Source organism: Hipposideros armiger, unplaced genomic scaffold (assembly GCF_001890085.2).
Source record: "Hipposideros armiger isolate ML-2016 unplaced genomic scaffold, ASM189008v1 scaffold_15, whole genome shotgun sequence".
NCBI classification, from domain to species: Eukaryota; Metazoa; Chordata; class Mammalia; order Chiroptera; family Hipposideridae; genus Hipposideros; species Hipposideros armiger.
In genome coordinates this window covers 4,409,235-4,430,957 of record NW_017731365.1, presented here as the reverse complement: position 1 = coordinate 4,430,957, position 21,723 = coordinate 4,409,235, and the positions used below count along the sequence as shown (strand labels likewise).

At 53.0% G+C, this 21,723-nt stretch overlaps 2 protein-coding genes across 3 annotated transcripts in view; one reads left to right on the top strand and one right to left on the bottom strand.

The window, feature by feature from the left end:
• CDH23 (cadherin related 23) overlaps positions 1 to 21,723 on the bottom strand; it is a 430,582-nt gene that overhangs the window by 28,449 nt on the left and 380,410 nt on the right. The window contains exons 36-38 of the mRNA XM_019624627.1: positions 5,965 to 6,186; positions 5,544 to 5,663; positions 4,690 to 4,870 (exon numbers count right to left, since the gene is read on the bottom strand). Coding sequence (XP_019480172.1) covers positions 4,690 to 4,870; positions 5,544 to 5,663; positions 5,965 to 6,186 — 523 coding nt within the window. The remainder of the gene's footprint in view (positions 1 to 4,689; positions 4,871 to 5,543; positions 5,664 to 5,964; positions 6,187 to 21,723) is intronic.
• The window catches only part of VSIR (V-set immunoregulatory receptor), a 29,939-nt gene continuing 17,847 nt past the window's right edge, over positions 9,632 to 21,723 (top strand). For both annotated transcript variants that reach the window (XM_019625381.1, XM_019625372.1), the window contains exons 1-2: positions 9,632 to 9,886; positions 20,818 to 21,246. In XM_019625381.1, the coding sequence (XP_019480926.1) occupies positions 9,805 to 9,886; positions 20,818 to 21,246 (511 nt within the window). In that variant the 5' untranslated portion in view covers positions 9,632 to 9,804. The remainder of the gene's footprint in view (positions 9,887 to 20,817; positions 21,247 to 21,723) is intronic.

Below are 21,723 nucleotides of genomic sequence, written 5' to 3'. Positions count from 1 at the left end.
GTCAACAGAACTAAATAGAGAGCCCAGAAGTAAACCCACACATATATGGTCAATTAACTTACAACAAAGGAGCCAAGAATATACAATGAAGAAAGGACAGTCTCTTCAATAAATGGTGTTGGCAAAACTGGATATCCGCATGCAAAAGAATAAAACTGGACCATTATCGGACACCATACACAAAAATTAACTCAAAATGAATTGAAGACTTGAATGTAAGCGCTGAAACCATAAAACTTCCAGAAGAAAACATAGGCGATAAGCAACATGACCTCCGCCTTGGTGATGAGATTTTGGATTTGACAGCAAAAGCAAAGGCAAAAATAAACAAGTGGGACTACATCAGACTAAAAAGCTTCTGCACAGTAAATGAAGCCATCAGCAAATGAAAAGGCAACCCACTAAATGAGAGAAAACATTTGTAAACCATACATCTTATAAGGGGTTTAACATCCAAAATATATAAAGAAATGATCAATACAATAGCAAAAACAAACAAATAGAAAATGAAACGGGTCCACAGAAGGGTGGTGACTTGTCTAAGCTCCCCCAGCCAGTTAATGACAGGTCAGGATTCCAACCCAGGGCTCTGGGTCTCAGCCCAACGCATCCCATGGGACTTGTGGTCTTCCCAGACCCCACCACTCAGAGCTGAGCAGGGTGGGACGTGCGGAGGGGAGGGGTGAGAACTCGGAGCGGGTAGAGGAGGAGGCAAGAAGCCTGGGGGGGTTATGGGAGTCCAGCTGGCTAGGAGAAGAAAGGGGAGGAAGGTGAATCACAGAGGTGGGGAGAGCTTGAGGAAGAGGGAGTTACCTGTGTGTACTCCCCCAGGGACTGGGCACAGGAAGGGAAGGCCCAGAATGGGGCGCTGACTGCCCAGGAAACACACAGCATATGAGGCCATAACAAGGACAGAGGCCCAAGCTCTCCAAAAATAGTTCTCCGTCTGCCCCTTCACATCCTACCTCACCCTTCTCTGCCCCCAGCTCTACTGCTCTGATTTATAAAAACAGCCTCTACAAGGCCCACCTGCAGTTGGGGTTTCCCACCAGCTCTTCCACTCCCAGCAGCTCAGCAGGCTGTAGGATTTCCTGAGCCTGACACTCCAAGGTCTCCAAAGCACTGGGGATTCCCTTTCTAGGGGCTTCCCAGCCCTGTCCTAGTCCCCGGCCTCGTGCAAGCAGATGGCTCCTGCCCTCTCTCCAAGGCCAGCCACCCGCTTGGAAGAAGGAAGGGAAGAGGTTCTAAAGGCTCGGGGAGCAGGCCTGAGGCTCTAGGCAGCGGTTCTCAACCTGTGGGTCGCGACCCCTTTGGGGGTCGAATGACCCTCTCACAGGGTTTGCCTAAGACCTTTGGAAAACAAAAAGATACTTACATTACGATTCATAACAGTAGCAAAATTACAGTTATAGAGTAGCAACGAAAATAATTTTATGGTTGGGGGTCACCACAACATGAGGAACTGTATTAAGGGCATTAGGAAGGTTGAGAACCGCTGCTCTAGGGGCTGGGCTCAGGCTAGGCCTCCACAGGGTCAGCTTGATGGGGGAAGTGAATAGGCTAACGGTCCCCAGCTGCAAATTATCCTTAGCAGCTTGCCCCGGGGCCTGAACGTCCTCCCACTCCACTTCTTCTGGAGCTAGGGGCTTTCCATCCAGTCACATCCAGGTCTGCCTCCTGAGGTCACTCCTGTGTGCCCGTGGTCATGTTATTGAGCCTTGCCTTGACGGTCTCATCTGAAAAATGGGCTAATAAAGAGGTGCCACCGCAGGGCTGTGTGGGTGCTGTACAAGGCCTGTTCCAACTGTGTGTGTTAAATCCATGGCAGCTTTTGGTATGAAACGGAGCCCAGCCAGCCCTCTCAAGGAACTGGGAGCTTTCAGGGAGGATGCAGATGTAAGAAAGGGGGCCAAGGAATGGGTCTGACCAGAAGGGATAGCTGAGAAGACTGAGGTTGACAAAAGAGGCTCAGGTAGATATGGCCTGTTTCCAAATTGTTTTCCTCCTCACATCTTAGGGAGGCTTGCATGAGCTCGTCATCCCTAATATCTCTCCACCACCAGGAGTGCCCTCCAGGCTCTGGCTGCAGTGGTGGGAAGGTGACCTTGACGCTGAGTAGCCTGGGGCATGTCCCTACACCAACTCTCCACAGAAAACAGCTCTGATTTGTAGCATTTGCCAATTTTTCAAGTTCCCCACATGGTGTCACTGAACCTGGAGGTGGGAAGGGCTATGGAAAGTGGATATCATGATCTCATGAGCCATTCCAGCACACCGTTAGGTCATCGCTTATCTATTCTGAGATGAGGGCAGTGCTCGGTGATCCTTGTGGTTATCGTTGGGCTCTGAATGTCTGCTCTTCCTTCCTGGGGTGGAGGGAGCCCCGCAGGCTGAGAAAAATCCCAGGTTTTTCTCAGTCCTCTAGGGACTGACTCTCAGTCTCCTGGGACACCCCACAAGACCCCCAATCCTGAAGGCTGAGCCTGATCATATGTGGATTTAACCCCAGGAGTTTTGCTCATGACGCCAAAGGCCCATGGTAAGGAGCCGTCTGCAGTTCTCTGGGGGCAGATGTGAGCCCTGTACCCCAAAGCTGAATACAGAGAGGGCCCTGTATTGGGAGGGGCTCAGCTGCCCACCAGGCACCCACCTCGCAGTCAGGCTTTGGCATCTCCCTGAACAGGAACAGGACTCCTATGAAATTATAAAAACTCTGTGTGTGTGCGCGCGAGTAAGCAGAGGAGAAAGACCCTCGTTCTGTTGGTTTCAGAGCAGAAAGGCACAGTGCTTGGCCAGAGAGGAGACTTTTGGGACATGAAAGGGTGGCATGTCAGAACAGAGCGACCCACCACAACAAGCTCTTGTCAGTGGGGGCCCCAGATCTGGCCCTACAGAGGGGGTTTGTTTTTTAGCCCCTTAATTGCAAATTCACCCCAGGTTCTCAGGTCTAGCCTTGGACAACTCCCCAATACTTCCCTCCAGCCTGGACCTCTCTCCTGAATTCCTGGCTGTCCATGCAACCCCTACCTGACACCTGACACCTCACCTCACCTTTCCCGCCACACCTGCTCCTGCCTCAGCCTTCCCATCTGTTAATGGCAACCCCCTCTCTGCAGTTGCTCAGGCCAAAACTCTGGGGTCATCCTTGACTTTCTCTCACATCCTACATACCATTAGTCAGCACATGTGTTGGCTCAACCTTTGAAATATAGCAGAGCCCTCCACCTCTCACAATCTGCCGCCACCCTGGTTTTGGCTACAATCTCCAGCCTGAATGATTACAACACGTTCCTGCCTGGTCTCCTCACTCCCTTATTTTTTTTTTTTTAAACACCGATGGCCTGTTCTGAGCACAAGAACTGTGGGGTTCTGTGAAAATCTAAGTCAAACCGTGTCCCGCCTCTGCTCAAAGCCCACCTGAGGTTCCCACATCACTTGGAGCAAAAGCCAAGTCCTAATAATGATCCACAGGGCCCGACAACATCTGGCCCCGCTACCTCTCTCTTATCTCATCTCTCCTTACTGGTCCCTTTGCCTGACTTCATGTCAGCCACAGGGCCTTTTTACCTGCTGTCAGGCACACTCCACGCTCTGCCTGGGATGCTCTTCCCCAGGTGTCCCATCACCCACTCCTCATTTCCTTCAGGTCTTTGCTTGAATCACCTCCTTGGACAGGTCTTCCGTGAGCACCCTATCTAACGCTGTAGACTTCACTCTGGCACTCCCCATCTCCAGGCTGTATGTTTCCCCACAGCACCTAGCACCTCCTAATATATGAGGTCATCTGCTTAATCCGTTATGCTGGCTGTGTGTGTCCTCCACCGGGAACACATGTTCTACCAGGGCAGAGATTTGTGTCTGCTTTGTACTGTTCTGTATCCTCAGCCTCTGGAATATGATTGGCACACGGTAGATACTCAATAACTATCAAATGATCAATTAAAAATGAGGATGTCTCACGGAGATTGAAATGTCCAAGTTCTTTCCACTTTCTTTTAAAAATGGGAAGGATTGGCCGCCTGGGCCTATGTTTGGACATGGCTACAATTGGCAGGAGCTGAGCTGTGGCTGCCACAGCCCCCACTACCCCCTTTACTCTTGCCTAGACCCCTTCCCCATGTATGAGTAGGTTCCCTGTGTGACCTCAGTAGGCCTTTGAATTTGGGATTCCTAGGACTCCTACTCTACAGAAAAGAGTGAAAACTGACTTGAGAAAACTGGCTCTGTCTACAAACCCTGCTCTTCGACTGAGGAGAACAGCCAAGGTAGTTGTGGAGGCTCCTAATGGGTGATGATGAGATGTGCAGAGAAGTCCTGGTGCGGACTGTGTGCATTTGGGGGGTACTGAAGGTTCGGGACAAGGATGCTCGTCACCTCTTCTGCCCTGGGGCCTTTTTTCTGGATATGACACACAGGCATTTTCTATCTGATTCCCAACGGAACATGGGACCCTCCAAGACTACCAGCCTCTTCCCAGACTTCAGAATGTTCTCACCATATCCATGTGAGATTATTTTCATCATCTTATGTATGGGGAAACTGAGGCTCAGAGAGGGCGCGATCACACTGGGTGGAGGCGCTCACTGCCTTGAGGCCTCCTTTCTCGTTCTGCTCCTGAGTGGGAATGAGGGTGGGTCATGAGGCCCTCAGATTGTGTTGCCTCCACTGCCCAGCTCGGGCCCCACTCACCCAGAGGGTCTCCATCTACGATGCTGTACTCCACCTGCCCATTGGGGCCCGAGTCCCGGTCATGGGCCAGGAAGGTCCACACTCTGGGCCCTGGCTGGCCCTCAGTGACTTCAAATGGCCCCTCATAGTCTCGGGGGAACGTGGGCACGTTGTCGTTGATGTCATTCACGTTCACAAGCACCTGAGATGGTGGACAATTTTAGTTGGGGCTGACCCTAGACAGCCCTGTGCTGGGCCCAGATTCCTCATCTGGAAACTAGACCCAATAATCCTTCCCCATGGCCCCGGGCTGATGCAAGAATCATGTAGGACAATGGATGTGAGGGCCTTTTAAGCTATGCATGGATAAGTTATTGCTATTATTGAAGGCTTCTTATGGGCATACTCATGTTATTGATAATAAATCTCTGAGCTTCTATTTATTGCTATTCTATGGTCATTTTACATGAGCTCATTTGCTCCTCCCACACCCTGCAATAGTTCTTATTATCCCCCTTTCACAGAGCAGGAAAGTGAAGCTCAGGGAGGTTAAGTGACTTGTCCAAAGTCACATAGCAAAGAAATGAAAGATCAGGGATATGAACTCCTGTTGGTTTGACCAGAGTTTATACTCTTCCCATGAAGGGGAGGAAGGCAGGTGTCATAATCTGTCTGATAGATCCAGTCACACAAACAGGTGCAGTAACCTCCTCAAAGTCACAAAGCAGGCTTGTGTGAGTTGCTGAGACCAGCACAGGGCTCTTGGATTTAGGTATTTCTCTTGGACAATCTTTCCCAACCCTTCTTCTCCACTGGAGCTTTCTGGGCTCCATACTCCCCCACCCCCAAGTTGGGGCTATAGCCCACCCACCCACCGTGGTGGTGGAGGTGAGGCGGCGGGACAAGATGGGACACTGGTCTGTGGCGGTGACAATCAGGGTGTAGCGGCCGTGGCAGATTTCGTAGTCCAGCTCCTTAGCAGCACTGATGACGCCCTGGGGGATACATGAAGGGGACAGGGGTGGATTGATGGGTACTGCGTCAGGACCACCCTGGGACAGCTCCTTCATGGGGCACCCTCTGACTACCCCAGGAGGTAGCCCCTGACATCCTGACCATGAGGGGGAACCCTTGTTGCCACCCCACCTAGCTTTTCATCTTCCCTCACTGGCTGCTCCCAGTTTCCTCCCAGACTCCATCTTTGCTCTGCCCCTAACTCCTGTGATGTCACTGAGTTCCCCTCTAACCGCTTTAGTCAGCTGACCCTCCGCTTAAACCCCACCATCAGCTGCTGACCGTATGTTTGTTGATATGGAAGGTATCGATGATGTTGCCGGCAATGATGGCGTAGACAACTGTGCCATTGGGCCCCTCATCCAGGTCTAGCGCCTGAACGGTGATGAGGCTAGCGTTGATTGTTTCTGGGCCCTCATCTAGTAAGATCTCGTAGTGGGGCTTCTGGAACACAGGTGCGTTGTCGTTCTCGTCCACGATGGTCACGTACACGTGAGTGGTGGCCTGTGGAGAAGAATGTGGTCAGATTCCTTGGTCAGCTGGCTGGAGGGGTTGAAGTGGAGCCAGTTGGATGTTCTCCTAGGCTGAACTCACTCAGTGTGATCCAACATGGTGAAGGAAAAGGAGAAAAATGAGAGGGAGGGAAATCACAGGTTGGTAGAGGAGGCAATCACAGAGGCTCCACCAAAAGCCAAGCTAGGTAACTGCTTAGGTCCAAGATGGCATTTGTACCAACGCTCTTATGGCCATGCCCATGGCAGACATCACTAATCAATCGTGGCACTGCTGTGGCCAGATGCAACCTCAGGATCCTTGTCAGCCCAGTGACCTAGTGATTAGAATCGGTATATAAGATGAAGCCCAATAACCACCCTGAGACCATAGCTTTGACTGGGCCTGGGCCTTACTGACCCTAGGCCTCCATTCAGATTACAAAAAGCAAGAAGTGATGTATTCAGTCCAACACAGTATTTAAGCTTCACCCATTGTTCATGTAAATGCTAGAAATACCTATTTTCAGCATTTTTAAGAAGAAGGACATTGTATTTGGGGCAATTTCATGGGCAGAATTTGTCGAGCTGTGAAAAATAAAGCTCACAGAACATGCTTCACTGAAACAGCAGTTTCTGTAACATGTTATCCTGTGATTGGTCATTTTTGGCTGATGCTTGGTCCAATTGGACCACATGTAATATTTAGCCAATTGGAACTCAGTGATCAGTATGAAGGAGAAATGGTTGATGTGGCACTTCACAAGTCGAGTAGATAAATGGAAGAAAGAGGTTAACCATGTCCTGGTATTCTCTGTCCTTCGCCTCATCCCACCTCCATTCTCTGCACCTGAGGGGATGACCCCTGTGGACTGCCTCGACTGGGCTCCCTTACCATCTGGCTTCCACATGGGTTTGGCCAATGGGAGGTACTCCTTTCCTCACTGTAGTTCTGCCAATGGCTGTGTTTTTCCTGCTGGGTGACCCCCTTTCACAGCTCTAGTTCTCACTGAGCTCCAATCACCTCATCTCCTCTTGTCTTTTTGGACATATGAGTGGTAATGGCTTCCTGCAGTTGCTAGTCTGAGGGTGCTTCACCAGCTCTCTGTAAACAGGCCCTCCATTAAACTATCTTCAGTTGAGTGTGCCATCTCTTTACTACGAGGACCCTGCCTAGTCCAAACCATTCTGTCAGCACAGAAGCACCACCTTGCAGGAAAGGAGGTGAATTCCAGCCTCATTGATGTGGGTGGTGGTCTTGACATTTTCCCATTTTCCCAGACTTCTGGAAGTGGGTCTAACAATCTTGCAGGCTGCAGGAACTGAGAGTGGGGGGTGTTTAAAGGAGCTGCTCCAGGGGACCTCTTCTCTCTGAGACCAGGCCTGAGCGTGGGAGGGGAAGGTGGGTCTGACTTCCTTTGGCCTCTGGAGTGAGGAGGAAATCAGTGCCCCGAAGGACCTCTCAGCTGAGCCCTTTCTGCCCTGGCATTGAGGAAACAGTGCTTGAAGTTTCTAGACCGTGCCCATAACTTGGGCAATGCCTCTGTCTCATCAGGTTGCAAATCCAGGAAGCTCAGTGGCTGGAAAGTGTAGTGGGGAGAAAGGAGGTGGAGGGGAGCATCACAGACTGGCTCAGGTACTCTAGCCGTCTGGGGAAGAGTTTGGAAATTGCTCTCCTCTTCCTAATTCCAGGCTCTCCTCACCTACCTTCTAGGCCCTGGGGCAGAGGGAGTCTGGTTTCAAGGGTAGTTTGGGCAAGGCCAGGCCAGGAAGGGATGGAGGGTGGGGGGGCAGGTGATCTAGGTTCTTGCCCTTAAGGGAGCCCACCTCTGCTACAGGATGGCTAGGGTGGGAAGAGGGCTTAGTACCCACCTGATTTCAGTTGCCTTTGTACCTTCTCTGGGTGGAAGAGCTCACACTCTCTCAGCAGAAAGGGACCTGGGCTATCTCCAAGTGGGGTCATAAGGTCAGGATCATGACCAAGGATCTAGGTTATGACCTGGCAGTCTCTGGGGCTCCCATCTCAGGGGGGTTCCCTGGCTCCAGAGGGCCTCGGCTTGCATAACATCACCTAGTAACAGCATGACACTCACCCTTCCTCTGTTGTAGCCTTTCCTGCCCCAGGGGTGAGGGCTGAGAGCTATCAGAGAGCCTTTGACTTGGATCAGGGAGCCCCTGGGCACTCAGGATTCCTGGCTACCCTTGAGTCGTAGGGCCCTGATTCTTGACACAGATGGACTTTGGCTGTCCTCTGTCCTTTAATCTGGGGGTTGCCTGTGAGCTCAAGATCCCTAATGGGCCAGCAAAGCCCCTGGAAGTTTCAGCCAGGCTGGGGTAAACTGGTACAATGGCTATGCCCTCCATCCTTCCCAATCCCTGGCCCTAGCCATTGTCACCTCCACTCCTCCATTTAGGAAATCACTTACTTATTTATCAGTTTGCCCTTTCAGATAAGAGGGCATTAAACATCTTTTCCATGCCCAGGGACTCAGAAACCTCAGGGAGAGGCCTTTATCCCCCAAAAGCTCATGGTGTAGCTCAGGAGGGCAGATGAGCCCACATGAGATCAACTGGTTGGTAATCCCAGCCCTGGTGTGATTGCTGAAGGAGGCGTGGACAGTAAGGACTGGAGTGGGGACCCTCAGGGCAAGTTCAAGGCACACTGTGAAGGGGAAGGACTTGAGTTGAGCCCTGAGGGATGAGAAGAATGTGGAGGAGAGACAAGACATTGCCCCTGGTGCCAGTGTGCTGAGTGGGGTGCAAAGGCAGGGCACTAGCGGTGGGGGTGCGTAGGAGTGTCCTGAGGACATCCAGGCACAGGGAGTAAGATGGTACAAAGCAGGAAGGGAAGCTGGGGCCCGGGGGGTAGGTTTTCTTTGGGACACACTACCATTGTGCACACACATATGTGTCCTAGCATAGAGCTGCGCCAAGCCCGTCGTGTACTCCTGCACCTGTGCTACCTCTGTGTGTGGTGTGCATGTACACAAGACGTTGCAGGCTCTGGGATCTACAGTCAAGCCTGCTTCAACTTACCCAGCTCTTTACAAAAGTTAGATTTCTTTCATTCATTCATTCTACAACTCGGGGTGCCTACCACATGCCATGGCCTGGGCTGGGCTGGGCCGGAGGATGTAGGGTACAAGCCCCTGCCCCCAAACAATTCCAAGGCTGGTGGTTGAGGGCAGACACAATCCATAATGACCATGTATCATGCTAAACTACACATAGATACACTTCTCTAGCTGTGCAACAATACTAATCCTCTCCAAAGAGGAATGGGGGAGAGTGGAAAAAGCTTTAAACTGGAGGTCAATTGGAGCTGACTCTCTGAGAAACGGGCTGGCTCCATTATGGGCGAGTCAGCGCATACCCCCTCCCGCAGGGCCCTTCGGAAAAGCAGTGCCCCCCCACGGCCTCCTGGGGGCGCTGCGGGGGAGGGGCTGAGAGGGCGGCTCTCCGGGTCCGGACGCTTTCACTTGCTTGCTCCGTACTTACTTCACTCACTCGCAGGGAGGTTTCCCGGCCGGCCGCTGCCGCATCTGCTCCCTGCGTACCAGGAGTTCTCCCTAGGTGCTCACGGCCCCGCTCCCACCGGGCTGCGCTAGACGCTGCTGCGCCCGACGGCTTCATGGGAGTTCCCCCGGTCCCGGGGGCCAGCGGCCAGCGCTGGGGGCCTGTGTTCTTCGCTCTCTTCTTGACTGCCTCCCGAGGTAAGGTCTACGGAGCCTGGGCGCTGTGGCAGAACACCCGGAGAACACAGCGGGCGGGGTGGAGGGAGTTGCAGGCCGGATGGGGCATCCTGGGAGCCCCCTTCAGCCTGTGACCGCCACCCGAGGCAGGGAGGCTGCTGGGACCGCTTGGCAGGGGGCAGCAGCGTCTCTGCCAAGTGCCCTGACTGGATGGTGGGCACATCTTTATACTCTGACAGCTGCTCAAGCAGCTGCCTATCCATCCCTTCTCTGCCCAGAGAGCCCAGGGCGAGAGTAGCTTCTGCAGAACAGGAGATGGAGGTGGTGGGTACAGCCAGCCCCCTTGTGTTCTAGTGGATGCTTTTGACACCCGTGGCATCTCCCTGTCCCTCCTGCCTCAGGGTTCCAGGATCTCATAGGGTGCAGGGGGTGTGGTACTCTCAGCCTGTGCCCTGTCCCCTGGTGACATTCCTGATTCAACATTGGTGGGCACTGGTCCACTCCCAGACGTGGGCACCTGTCTTGTTCTAATCCTGAGGCTCTGATGGCTGAGAGTTGAGTGGTCAACTGATTCCTGGTGCCATAGAGAAGCTGAACTCAGGGACCCATGTAGGGCACTGGGGACGATGTGGGACACTCCCAGCTCTGCTATGAGCACCTTCTGGGTCCTTGGATAACTATGGCATCTTTTTGGCCTCAGTTTCCTCAGCTCAAACACAAGCCCTACACAAGGAGATGCCACTTTCTTCTTTCAAAGTCCAGACTGTTACAAGTCCAGGTGACATCCTGGCCAGGACACAGGAGCTCCTGGGGGAAGGGCAGAGGTTCTAGCGCCCATAGCCTGGCCTCTGGTTCTTGCCTGCCCGGAATTTTGGAGGCTGGATCTCAAGGGAAGAGGGGGCTGGCAGTCAGTGGAACTAAACTTTGTTGGGAAGGCCTAGGGAAAGTGTGAGTCACACAGGGAGCCAGAGGGAGGCAGGGAGCTTGGCACAGGGATCCAAGGGTGGGTCAGAGAGACGGAGGGGAAGGACAGGGCAAGAGGCACAGCAGGCGGCTGACAGAACCTGGAAAACACCTCAGAAATAAATGGATGCCTGCAGGCAGCATGATATCTCAATTTGGAGGCTGGCCTGGGCCTCTGATAAAGAAGGAGGCGCCCACACCCCAGAGACAGAGCTGCCTGAGCCCCAGCCTGTATGCTCCCCAGGATGACAGCTAAGGCTGGGAGGGGGCATTCTTGGCACCAAGGCCACGACAGGACGTGGCTTCCAGAAGGAGTAGGGGATGCTGGCAGGCAGGAAGGCCAGCACCCAACCCACCACAGACCACCTTCCCTGCCCCCTCCTCCCCAAATGACACTGAGAGGCCCTTTTATTTTCTTACCCCTCCCTTACCCTCCCCTAGCTGGGCTGCTCTCTGTTCAGCAGCCCCAATTTGGGAAACTGAGTTCTAGAGAACTAGGGACCCAGCTTGCAGAGCAGCCAGTTAGCAGAGAGGCTCAGAGCCCCTGGCTCTATATTATCTACATAGCCAGGAGTCTTGTCCCCCAGAGGTCCTGGCTACTCAAATAGCTTGGTACCCCATCTCTTCCTGGGCCCAGCTCAGGGAGATAAGGCTCGAAGCAGCTTTCCATGGAAAGGAGTCAAGAGCAATCTTAGTTTTGAACTACTCTGAGACTCAGTACTCTTAACTGGAATGTGGGCATGCTAATGAATATTTACCCTACTACCTTGTGCAGTGTACGAGGGAGATGACAGATGGGAGGCCAGGTTGCAGGCCTGGTCAGGAGGGTCTGTGCATTGGAAAGACCTGCCCACCAGCCGGCTAAGGAGCTAGGTTGCCCTGGGCAGGATTGCTGAAGTCAAAGCCTTTATGTCTGGAAGGGTGAGATGGAGGTGGCTGGCGTAGGCCTGTTCTCTAACTCTTGTGATTGGGCCAGCACCCAGGGGAATGGTGGTGGTGAATATGGTGCTCAGGAACCCAGGAAGAGTTGAAGATACCCCTTTCCTGGGTCTGGCTCAGGGTGACATGGGTGGAGGGAGACACCTAGGGAACCATGAACCAACAGACTAAAAGAGAGGCTGAGTCTCAACTTCCACTACAGGCATTCCTAGGAGCTGTGGAAGTTAGCGTCCTTGCCATGTCCTCATAAGCTGACCCAGGAGTCCCAAACTCTGGGACCAGCACATGGAGGTGCACTGGGGCCAGGGAGGGGAGATCCCATCTTCCCCTTCATGGTAAACAGGGCTGTAGGGCCTTGTTGAGTAACCCAGTGGCGCAAGCCTCTGATGCATCAATGGTCAGCTCTTAGGAAATCCACGACACTCTGTCCAGATGCCACGGGCTGGAGAGAAACAGCCTTGAAGCCAGCCTATGCTTATGAAGGGAAATCTACCCAATGCCAGGAGCACCCAGCAATACTGGGGAGCCCCTCGCTGAGCTGGGCTGGTTGCTCCTGTTTCTCCCCAGTCAGGGCAAAGGTTCCCTGCTGAAGCCTGACCTCCCTGGGAGAGGTCAGGGGGGAGGTGCCCTGCTAGGAAACTGAAAGAGGCTCCCTCCCTGAATGCATACACACATGGAGTTACAGGCCAGAGCAGACGGAAGGAAAGAAGAAGGAAGGAAGGAAGGAAGGCGGGAAGGAAGGAAGGAAGGAAGGAAGGAAGGGCTCCTTGGTGCCCATCTGGCCAATTGGCAGTGACCCCCTCAACCAGCACTGACTAAGCCCCCAGACTGAGCTTGTGCCCCGGGTTTTAGGCCAGCTATTCATCCAGGAGAAGCCTGGCTTCACCAGGGAAGGGTGAGCCAGGGTTCGGCAATGCAGCTTCCAATGGTCCTTCAGACCCTCTTAGCACAGGCAGGCCCAGCACTTTCCTAATGGCAGCCTCTGTGGGAGCAGCAAAGCAAGGAAACTGGAGTGTGTGCCCCACGTGCCAGGGCTTCCCGTACAGGCCCGTTACTTAACAGTTTGGCTCTGAGAGTCTGTCAGACCTAGGTTCAAATCCCAAGATGGCCATTTATTGCTCTGCAACTCTGGGCAAGTTATTCAGCATCTCTGAGCAAGTTCCCTCATCTATCAAATGGTGGTGATGATGGTACCTCCCTCAGAGGGCTGCTGTGCCAAGTCAGTGCACAAACAACACAGTGCCTGGCACTTGGGGAAAGCTGTGGAGAATTGTGCTGTTTCTTGGCTTCCGGAGGCCACATGCCATGGGCTCTGCATCTGAGCTCCTTGCTGCCTGCAGGGCCCTGCGGAGTGGCCAGGGCATGGAAAGGCATTGACTGGTTTCACTGGGACTGGACCATCTAGAAGCCTGGAGGTCGGAAGGAGGCATAGTCAGGGTCCAGGCACCTGTAACACCCATAGGCACTTAGGGTCTGAAATGTCCATGGAGGTACCTGTGGACCCTCCTCCTAAACTTTCCCAGAGATGGGGACTTTGCAACTGCCAGGCAAGTGGGATCCAGGGTTTTCCTGACTCAGTAGGGTCTTTCTTGCAACTGATCTTTCCATGTAGCCTATTTGCTTTGGCTGACCATCCCAGAGAAAGACAGGGGCCCCCCTCATGCCCGTCAGTAATTCAGTAATGCCACTGCTCTGCTACTGATCACGCCAGCCCAGTTCTTTACCCTTCCTGCATAGGGTCTCATTCTCCATGGGGACCTGAGGTCAAGGGCTGCCTCTGCTGCTCATCATGGGCCCATGTACGTACACTCCCCCTGGGGGTGAGCCACAGGCTGGGGGATGTGGTCCTGGTGAGGCTGCCCCCTCCCTCCTGTAGTTAGTTCTGTGATAGCGTTTCCTGAGCTTCAGGCATTTGCTCATTACCTTTGGGATTTCTGCAGTGTATGCCTGTCATCATATATACTTATTTCTTCTTTAAATCCACTCATTCTTTTACTTAAGTAAATAGGTTTTAAAAGGAAACTTTATATCACTGCCATAAATGGGAAGCCAGTATCACTTGCCATAAATAGAGCAAAATCATAAAAGTACATAATAGGAAGACCAAATAAGGGTATTAAGTTCTAGTTGGAAACTATAGCCTGGGGAAGGCTCCACGCCTGAAACCTGCTGTCCCTTGCAAAAGAGAAACAAAACAAAACCAAACCAAAAACAAACCCTCCAACACCAAAACAAAACCAAAGGAGCTTGGCAAATGACAAAGATGTTTTGAAGTCATATTGACATCAAACGTATTGGACTTTCTCTTTGATGTAATCACGACTGAAAGAATTGAAAAGGGACTAACCTTCTCTTCATGTGATTCAATGTATTTAACGCCGGAGAACTATCTGCGCTGTACATGCCGTCAGCTCCTCTCCCTTACCACAGAAGCAAACCCACCACTGTAAGGAGCATAAGCTGGTGGCAGGGGGACGGTTCCTCTCTCCCGGACTTAGGGAAAGAGGACAGTGTTTGCCATCCTTAGAGGCCAGCACAGAGTCAGGGGGCCTCCCTGGGCTTCTTCTTCCAGCCCTGAATTCTCCCAGCCCCTGTTGCCTTCCCCCCAAATAAATACAGCATCCAAATCAATAGAGCACCTGCAGCCAGGTCCTCTCATATGCTGGGGCCCACTAGCCACCCCAGTAACCACAAGGGGAGAGGGAGCATGTAGCCTCACCTGCACCCATTAGGGCCAGGCCCCTGTCCTGCTGCAGCAAGGAGGCGGGGCCTCCAGTCAGTCCCTCACCACCTCTGTACTCTAGAGGGCAGTCGATGGCACCAGACTTCTAGAGCCAGATGACCTGGGTTCAAATCCTGGCACCACTACTTACTTTTCATGAGACTCTGTACAAGTTACTTTACCTCTCTGTGCTTCAGTTTCCTCATCTGTAAAATGGAGATGAACACCTACCTCACACAGGGGGGGCTCAATAAGCAAATCCATGTAAAAATGATTAGAATGATACCCAGCACAGAGTAAGTGCCAGCTGCTGCTACCACCACTGAGCCTCTTGCACTGAGGGTAGGGCACAAAAAGACTTGAACCTGAACCTTTGGAAATTTTCACAGCACAGGAGTTTGAGGGTAGCAGCCTGGAGCTGGTAGTCTGGGCTGCATACAGTCGTCCTCAGGGAGGGCCTGGAGGAGTTTGGGAAGGCGTCATCCAAAATAGCATCCACTGGCAGGGCCTCTGGCCAGCCGCCCAGGCCCTCCCCAGGGAGGTGCATTGGCCTCCGGCCTCCAGCCCCGGATGCCTGGATACTTTCCCAAGGTGCTGGAAGTGCTGCTTCCTCCAATAGAGCCTGGTTTCCCCTTGCCGGACTCCTTGGTCCGATGTGAATGGACACTTCCTGCAGGGGCAGGTATCAATAAACACATCTGAGATGCCCTTTGTCCTTGCTGGCAACAGAGCCCCAGGGGTGGACATGCTGGCTTCAGGCCCTCAGCCCCTCACCCCTGGGGCACTTCCTGGAGCTTAACACTGGCAGACTCAGTCCTGATTGGTCCTTGCCTCTGTTTCCCTCTGTGCTCTGCATCTTGATAAAGACGGAGCCTAGCCTTTCCCTAGACCCTTCATGGACCATGCTGGGGGACAGGGCCTGGCAAGGAGCTGGAGACCAGGCTCATGTCTGTTTGGGATCCCCTCTGAGGGTGAGGACTGGGCCAGCAAACCGCAGGTGATCAGTAACTGTTTCTTACCACCCCCAGAAGCTGGACAGGGTTCAGCTGTTTGGGTGGGGCCTCCTGCCCTACTAAACAAGCTGGAGACCCACCTCCAAAGGCTGGGGCGTTGCCTTGGCAACTGTGAGCTAAGCTTCTGCCCTGTCAGGGAAAATACACAAGCCTGCCCACACCCACACACACCCATCCCGTGCACGCCCACAGGGTTTCACGAGGCGCCTGCTGAGTGGAAAGAGGTGAAGGTCATGAAGACTAGCAGACTGAGATGAAGCCAGACAAGAGGTCCTTTCCCCTGCACTGGAACAGAAGTTTGTTTTTTTTTACTAGAGGCTGAGGCCACCTGTGGCTGAGGGTCCCACAGCTAGAAAGCAGAAGCAAGACTAAATTCTGTGTGGACGTCCCTTTTACACTGTACTCCCACGGCCTCTCTGCTTTGGGCCTGGTTCATGTTAGGACCTGGGTAAATATTTGTGGAATGCAAGAATGATGTTTTCAGTTTGGGCCAGAGGCAGGGTTTTGTGGAGGGCAGGCAATTCCAGGTCAGTTCACTCTAAGTAGCTGGAGGATGAGATGTCAGCCCTGCCCCATGGAAGGATGCGGGCTCTTCCTGTCTACAGTCTAACGTGTGGAAGGTGTGGGTCTCAGCTCAGCCACTTAGGGCTGTGTGGCCTTCGGCAAGTTGCTTGATTCCTCTGAGCCTGTTTCCTCATCTTTAAAATGGAGATACTAATATCTATGTCAGGGGGTGTTATGAGAATTAAATGAGTATAAAGTGCTCAGCGAGTCCTAAGACATAAGCACCCAGAAACACCTGTGATCACCTTTGTGGCCCATTTCTGGCCCCCTTCCTCTGCTCTGAAGAAAGACAGCCTTCCCCTCCTGCTGCAGGGTTTCAGAGCTGGAGGGGGCCCAGGAACTTGGGGGGATCTTCTCAAGATAAGATGAATAAAGGGAGGCCCAGAGAAGGATGCGACCCTGTCCAAGGGCACACAGCAGGGGCCTGGCTAAGGAGGGACAGGGGCCTAGGGATCTGCCAGCCCAGACCAAGGTTTTAATCCCGAGACCTGGAATTTTCCAGTTCACAGCATTCTTCCTCCAGCTGCTTCTGCCTCGTTACCACTAGGGTGGGGGCCTGCCTGGGCCCTGAGAAGATCACAATGACTGGATGGTCCCCGCCTGGGCACAGGCTCAGGCCCAGGGTTATTTTCCTGTCCTACATGCTCCCGGCCACCCTGGAGCCAGGGCCTTCCTCTCCACCCACTCTCCCTAGTCTCTGACAATGACCCAGGTGTCCAAAAAGGATCTGCTCCTGACAATAAGCAACATCCTCCTGCCAAATAATTATAATTCCAGCTGGGCTGTATAGATCCCTAATAACACATGTGCGCATGTGCAGCTGTGGATGGTGTGGGGCACGTGCACTATTTCCCTGACACCATGCCCTTGAGTGTCCTCCCAAGGACAGGCTGCTCTGGACCTTGATCTGGCGTGAGTCTCTGATACAACAAATGGGATGTCTTCTGTCTCCCCAGAGCAAAACCCTGTGGACCCTTGGTCCACTCCTATCTGGCCCTTTGGCTGACACTGAACACTCTTCCCCGCCCTGCAAACCTGAATCCCAGCTTCTCGTTTTTTACTAAAAGGGGAAGAGGTCCTCCTGGGGTGTGAGAGGGGTTGGGGATTGAGCAATGCCCCTTCCCACACTATCTCTGAACCCCAGTTCTCTCTGTGCCCCCCTGTGGGTTTTCAAGGAAATTGCCTCTAGAGCCGAGAAGCCCCTCCCCACTGCCGTCTGGGCAATTCTGTGGTCACTCGCACCATTGCTTGGACCCTGAGGGCTCTGGGCTGGACTTCCCCACTGAAGGTCCTGCTGCTTGCTTCCACCCTGCCCCATACCACCATACGCTAGCCCCACCTTGCCTACATTTCAGCCCCACCCCGTCCACACCTCCGGCCCCATAGCAGTCCCCACAGGCTCAGCTTTGTGCTTTACTTCTTGCTGCCACCTCTGCCTATATTCTACCTAACCTGCAACCTGGTCAGATGTGTGGCCCTGGCCTGTACTGAGCCAGCCTTCCCAAGAGCCCCCAAGGTGTGTGCACGCCTGCAAATGCTGCTGGAACTGGAGTCAGCATCCAGCCTTGGGGTAGCTCTGGGGCTGGAGGTGATGTTGGGAAAGGGAACACAGGTTACCAGCTGGGAGAGGTGCTGGTGGGAGCTGCCAGGTGGCCTGCTAGGGACAGGAGGGTGGGAAGCGCAGGACAGAGATTACTGCAGGGTCCACTCTGTGGGTGGGTTTTTGTTCTTCCTGGCAGCACCTGGGAGGGTCCTTTCCCTAGCCACTGCCCACCTCTACTTACTGGCACAGCCATAGTCCTGAGGCCACACCCACGAGGCGCAGGTCTGTGAGGGGGAATCCAGGCTGGCAGGCACAGAGCCAGGGGTACAGCTGGGGTATCTGGGGCTGCTCTTCCAAGGGGGTTGGCAGTCAAGGGAGACTCAGTTAGTCCCTGCTCTGCCAGGCTTCCACTGGGGACCTTGGGTGGATCATCTGTCTGAGCCTGAGGGTCAAATCTGTAGGGTGATGGGCCTGGGCAGTGGAGTTCCTCCCTGGCTAGCCCAAGGATCCAAACTCATGGATCACAAACTCAAATGTCCACGGGGCCAAGCAAATACGGTGAGAGAGTAAAGCAGGCCAGATGGAAACATTAGGGAACAGTAAGGACTGTGAAAAACTGGAACACCAGTGCCCCAACTAAATGGGAGGCTGTTTCTCAGCTCTAGCTGATGATAACCTTGTAGGAAAGCTGGTTTCGTGTTAATGTGATTTTTCAAAGAAAAGCTATGAGTCAAAATTTTAATATAAAATTCCTGGTTTTTAAATGTTAACAATCTCAAAAAAATTTTAAAATACTTTAAGGATCTAATAAAATATGTCTGAAGGCTAGATGTGGCCTGTGGGCTGCCAGTTTCTGAACTTTCTTTTCCAGTATAGTTTCTAATTGCCTGAGTTTAATTCTGGCTCTTGTACTTATTTGCTGTGTGGTCTTCAATGAGTTACTTAACATCTCTGTGCCTCAGTTTCCTCATCAGTGAAACAGGAAAAATAAATGCCTATCTTACAGGGTTGTTAGACATGCCCATAAAGCACTTAGCATGCATTTTCTTCTTCTCCTTCTCCTTCTTGTTCTAACTAGATCCTGCTTTACCTGAAGCCCCCATGTCCCAGGTTCAGAGTGCATACCCTCTGGAACTTTAGGCAAACCACTTCCCCTTTCTGGGCCACTACATTTGTGCCTAAGAAGATGACCAATATCTTTCCAAAGAAGCTCTGAAATCTCTGCTCACCGTGGCAATGACTTTCCATAAATCTGGGGCTCCCAGACATGGCTCCCTCTCAATATGGATGGAGTGACTGGGAGGCTGTGGTGTGTGTATGTCTTCCTTACCTCCTGGCGCCTAAAACTACCCGTGTAGACCTAGTCTTTGGGGCAGTGAATTTGTAGCTTTCCCACACTCTGCTTCAATTATGCAGGCAACTCCAAGATTGGATCACACGCTGTTATCAGCCATTCACCTCTTAGTGGGGAAGACTTCCGAAGCTGACTTACCATTTTATTGTGCAGAACTATTTTCTGCACCCCTAGGAACTGTTTTTTCAAGTGCTGACATGAATGAGAGACCCATCTAGCTCCCACATATCAAGTGTCAACTGCGAGCAAGGCACTTTCAAGAGTACTTCATGTAAATTATTCGTAATCCTCGCTTCAACTCTGGCAGGTAGATGTTTTCGTTTCTGTTTTACAGTGAGGAGTCTGAGGCTCAGAGTTTAAGTCACTCCTAGCTATGGACACCAATGCAGGCTTGTCCAGTTCCAAATCCACACCCGGCTGCCTCACTCTTAACTGGACGAGACTTTCAGATCTGCAAACTGGTCCCAGGCTCTAACGGCAGGGGAGGGGAGGAATGTCTGGTGGAGGAAGTGTTTCCTTGGGTTCAAGCAACAGCAGTGAAAAGGACACACCTGTTTGGATTCTGTACCTATTTCCAAACTCTCCTTCCCTGGTTGCCTGGCCTACAACAGCCCCTGAGGTGCCGATCAAAAGTAAACCATCACTAATGTATAATACTCAGAGCTCTCCTTCCCGGGTCTGCAGAGGGCACGAGAGCTCCCATCTCATGTTCTCATCTTTCCCTCCTTCAGTCCTTTCCCAACTGTGTGTTATAGCGAATAGTTTTCTCATTGCACACACAAGGAAACTGAGGCTCATAACGCTAGATAATGGAGCCAGGACTCCAGCCCCGGCATTCTGTTTTCAAGAGCTAGTGCTTTTAGGGGTCAACACAGTTAAATGTTAAAGGGTTGGCATAGGGTAAAGAGGACCAGGGATTGCTTCACTGGCTTACTGAAAACAAAATAAACTAGAAAATATGTCTAAGAAGACTGGGTGGCAGGCAGGTGCATGGACGAGGTGGCCTTTTATGCATTTCCTGTCCCTGTCCCCGAGACACCTTGGGTTCTCCTGTTTCCCCACCACCAGGCCCAGGGAAGCCTCTCTACTTGCTTAAACCCTACCTTTCCATCAACCCCAAAGACCCTCCCTCCTTCAAGAAGTCTCCTGACCATCCCCAGGAAGGCTATGTCCGCCCTCCTCCAAGTGCCCTGAGGTTGGCACCAGTGTACCCTTTAGCCTACTTTGTTGGGAATGCAGGCCTTGTCAGCCCTGTGAGGTTGTAGGCCATGTGTGCAGCATGCAGGCGAGATATAGCACCTGGCACAGGCCTCACACGCAGAGGAGCTCCATTAGTGCTCACTAATGAGGAGGTGGGAAGGGAGGGGCCAAAGGCACTGATGACCCCAGAAGGGGTGGTCCAGGACAAAATGCTGTTGCCAAACAGCCTTTCTGCTTCCTATCCTGCCTCCCACTGGACAGCGATGGGCAGAGCCACAGTGCCTGCAGTTGTCGGGGAGGGGTCAGGAGTGGGGGTGGGAGCTGAAGCCAGAGCTCATGCTCCACCCAGGAGATGGACCCACGCTGGCTGGGCTCAGTCTGCCACCTGCCCAGAGTCTCTCCTACTCCTTGACCAGCCTCGCTGGTGTGGGGGGATTCCCCAGCTGAGGAAGCTGTCATGGCTCCTCCCACAAAGTCACGGATAGAGCTGGTTCATGCACAAATGAAGGCTCAGGGAGGTCAGCTGACTCGCCTGGAGCCTGTGGCTGGGGAACCCACATCTTTGGAGTCCGAGGTCAAGGTCCTTCCTCACTCCATAGGCACTGGGAGGGGCGTTGGCTCAAGCAGGTGACAGGTTCTCATCTCTCTGAGCAGGTCTGGTGGCAGCTTTCAAGGTCGCCACGCCATATTCCTTGTATGTGTGTCCTGAGGGGCAGAACGTCACCCTCACCTGCAGAATCTTGGGCCCTGTGGCCAAAGGGCACGACGTGACCTTCTACAAGACATGGTACCGCAGCTCACGGGGCGAGGTTCAGGCCTGCTCGGATCGCCGGCCCATCCGCAATGTCACGTTCCAGGACCTCCACCTGCACCATGGTAGCCACCAGGCCGCCAATTCCAGCCAGGATCTGGCCCGGCACCACGGGTTGGAGTCAGTCTCTGACCACCATGGCAATTTCTCCATCACTATGTTCAACCTGACCACCATGGACAATGGCCTGTACTGCTGCCTCGTGGTGGAGCTCAGGCACCACCACTCGGAGCAGAGGGTACACGGAGACATGGAGCTGCAGGTGCAGAAAGGTGAGGACTTCTATATGGGACAGCCTGGGGCTAGTGTCCCTTTGGGGTTGGTGTGTTGTGCCTGTCTGGAAGGGGAAGCAGAGAGGACAGTGTGGGGGTGTGGGGCTGTGTATATGATGGTGTGCCTGTGTGTGACACTGTACTGAAGGGTATGTGATGCGATTCGGGTGATAGTGGCACTCCAGGGGTATGTATGTGAGATGGGGTGGCCGTGGTGTGTGGAGCTGTAAGTCTCTCTGGTCAGCTGGGCGTGATGGAGAGGGAAGGTATACATGGCTCTGTTTGTGACCGTGGGACTTTTTAATGGGAGAGGGTGCAGGAACCTGGGCCGGGAGCATGACGACTCATGACAATACCAGGACCCTGAAATGTGACCTGGGGTGTGAGCTGGTGAATGGTTGAATGGCTGTTGGGGAATATGTATATTAGTGTGTCTGTCCAGGTAAGAATGCAAGGGGTGGTGGACTGGGCAGAGGT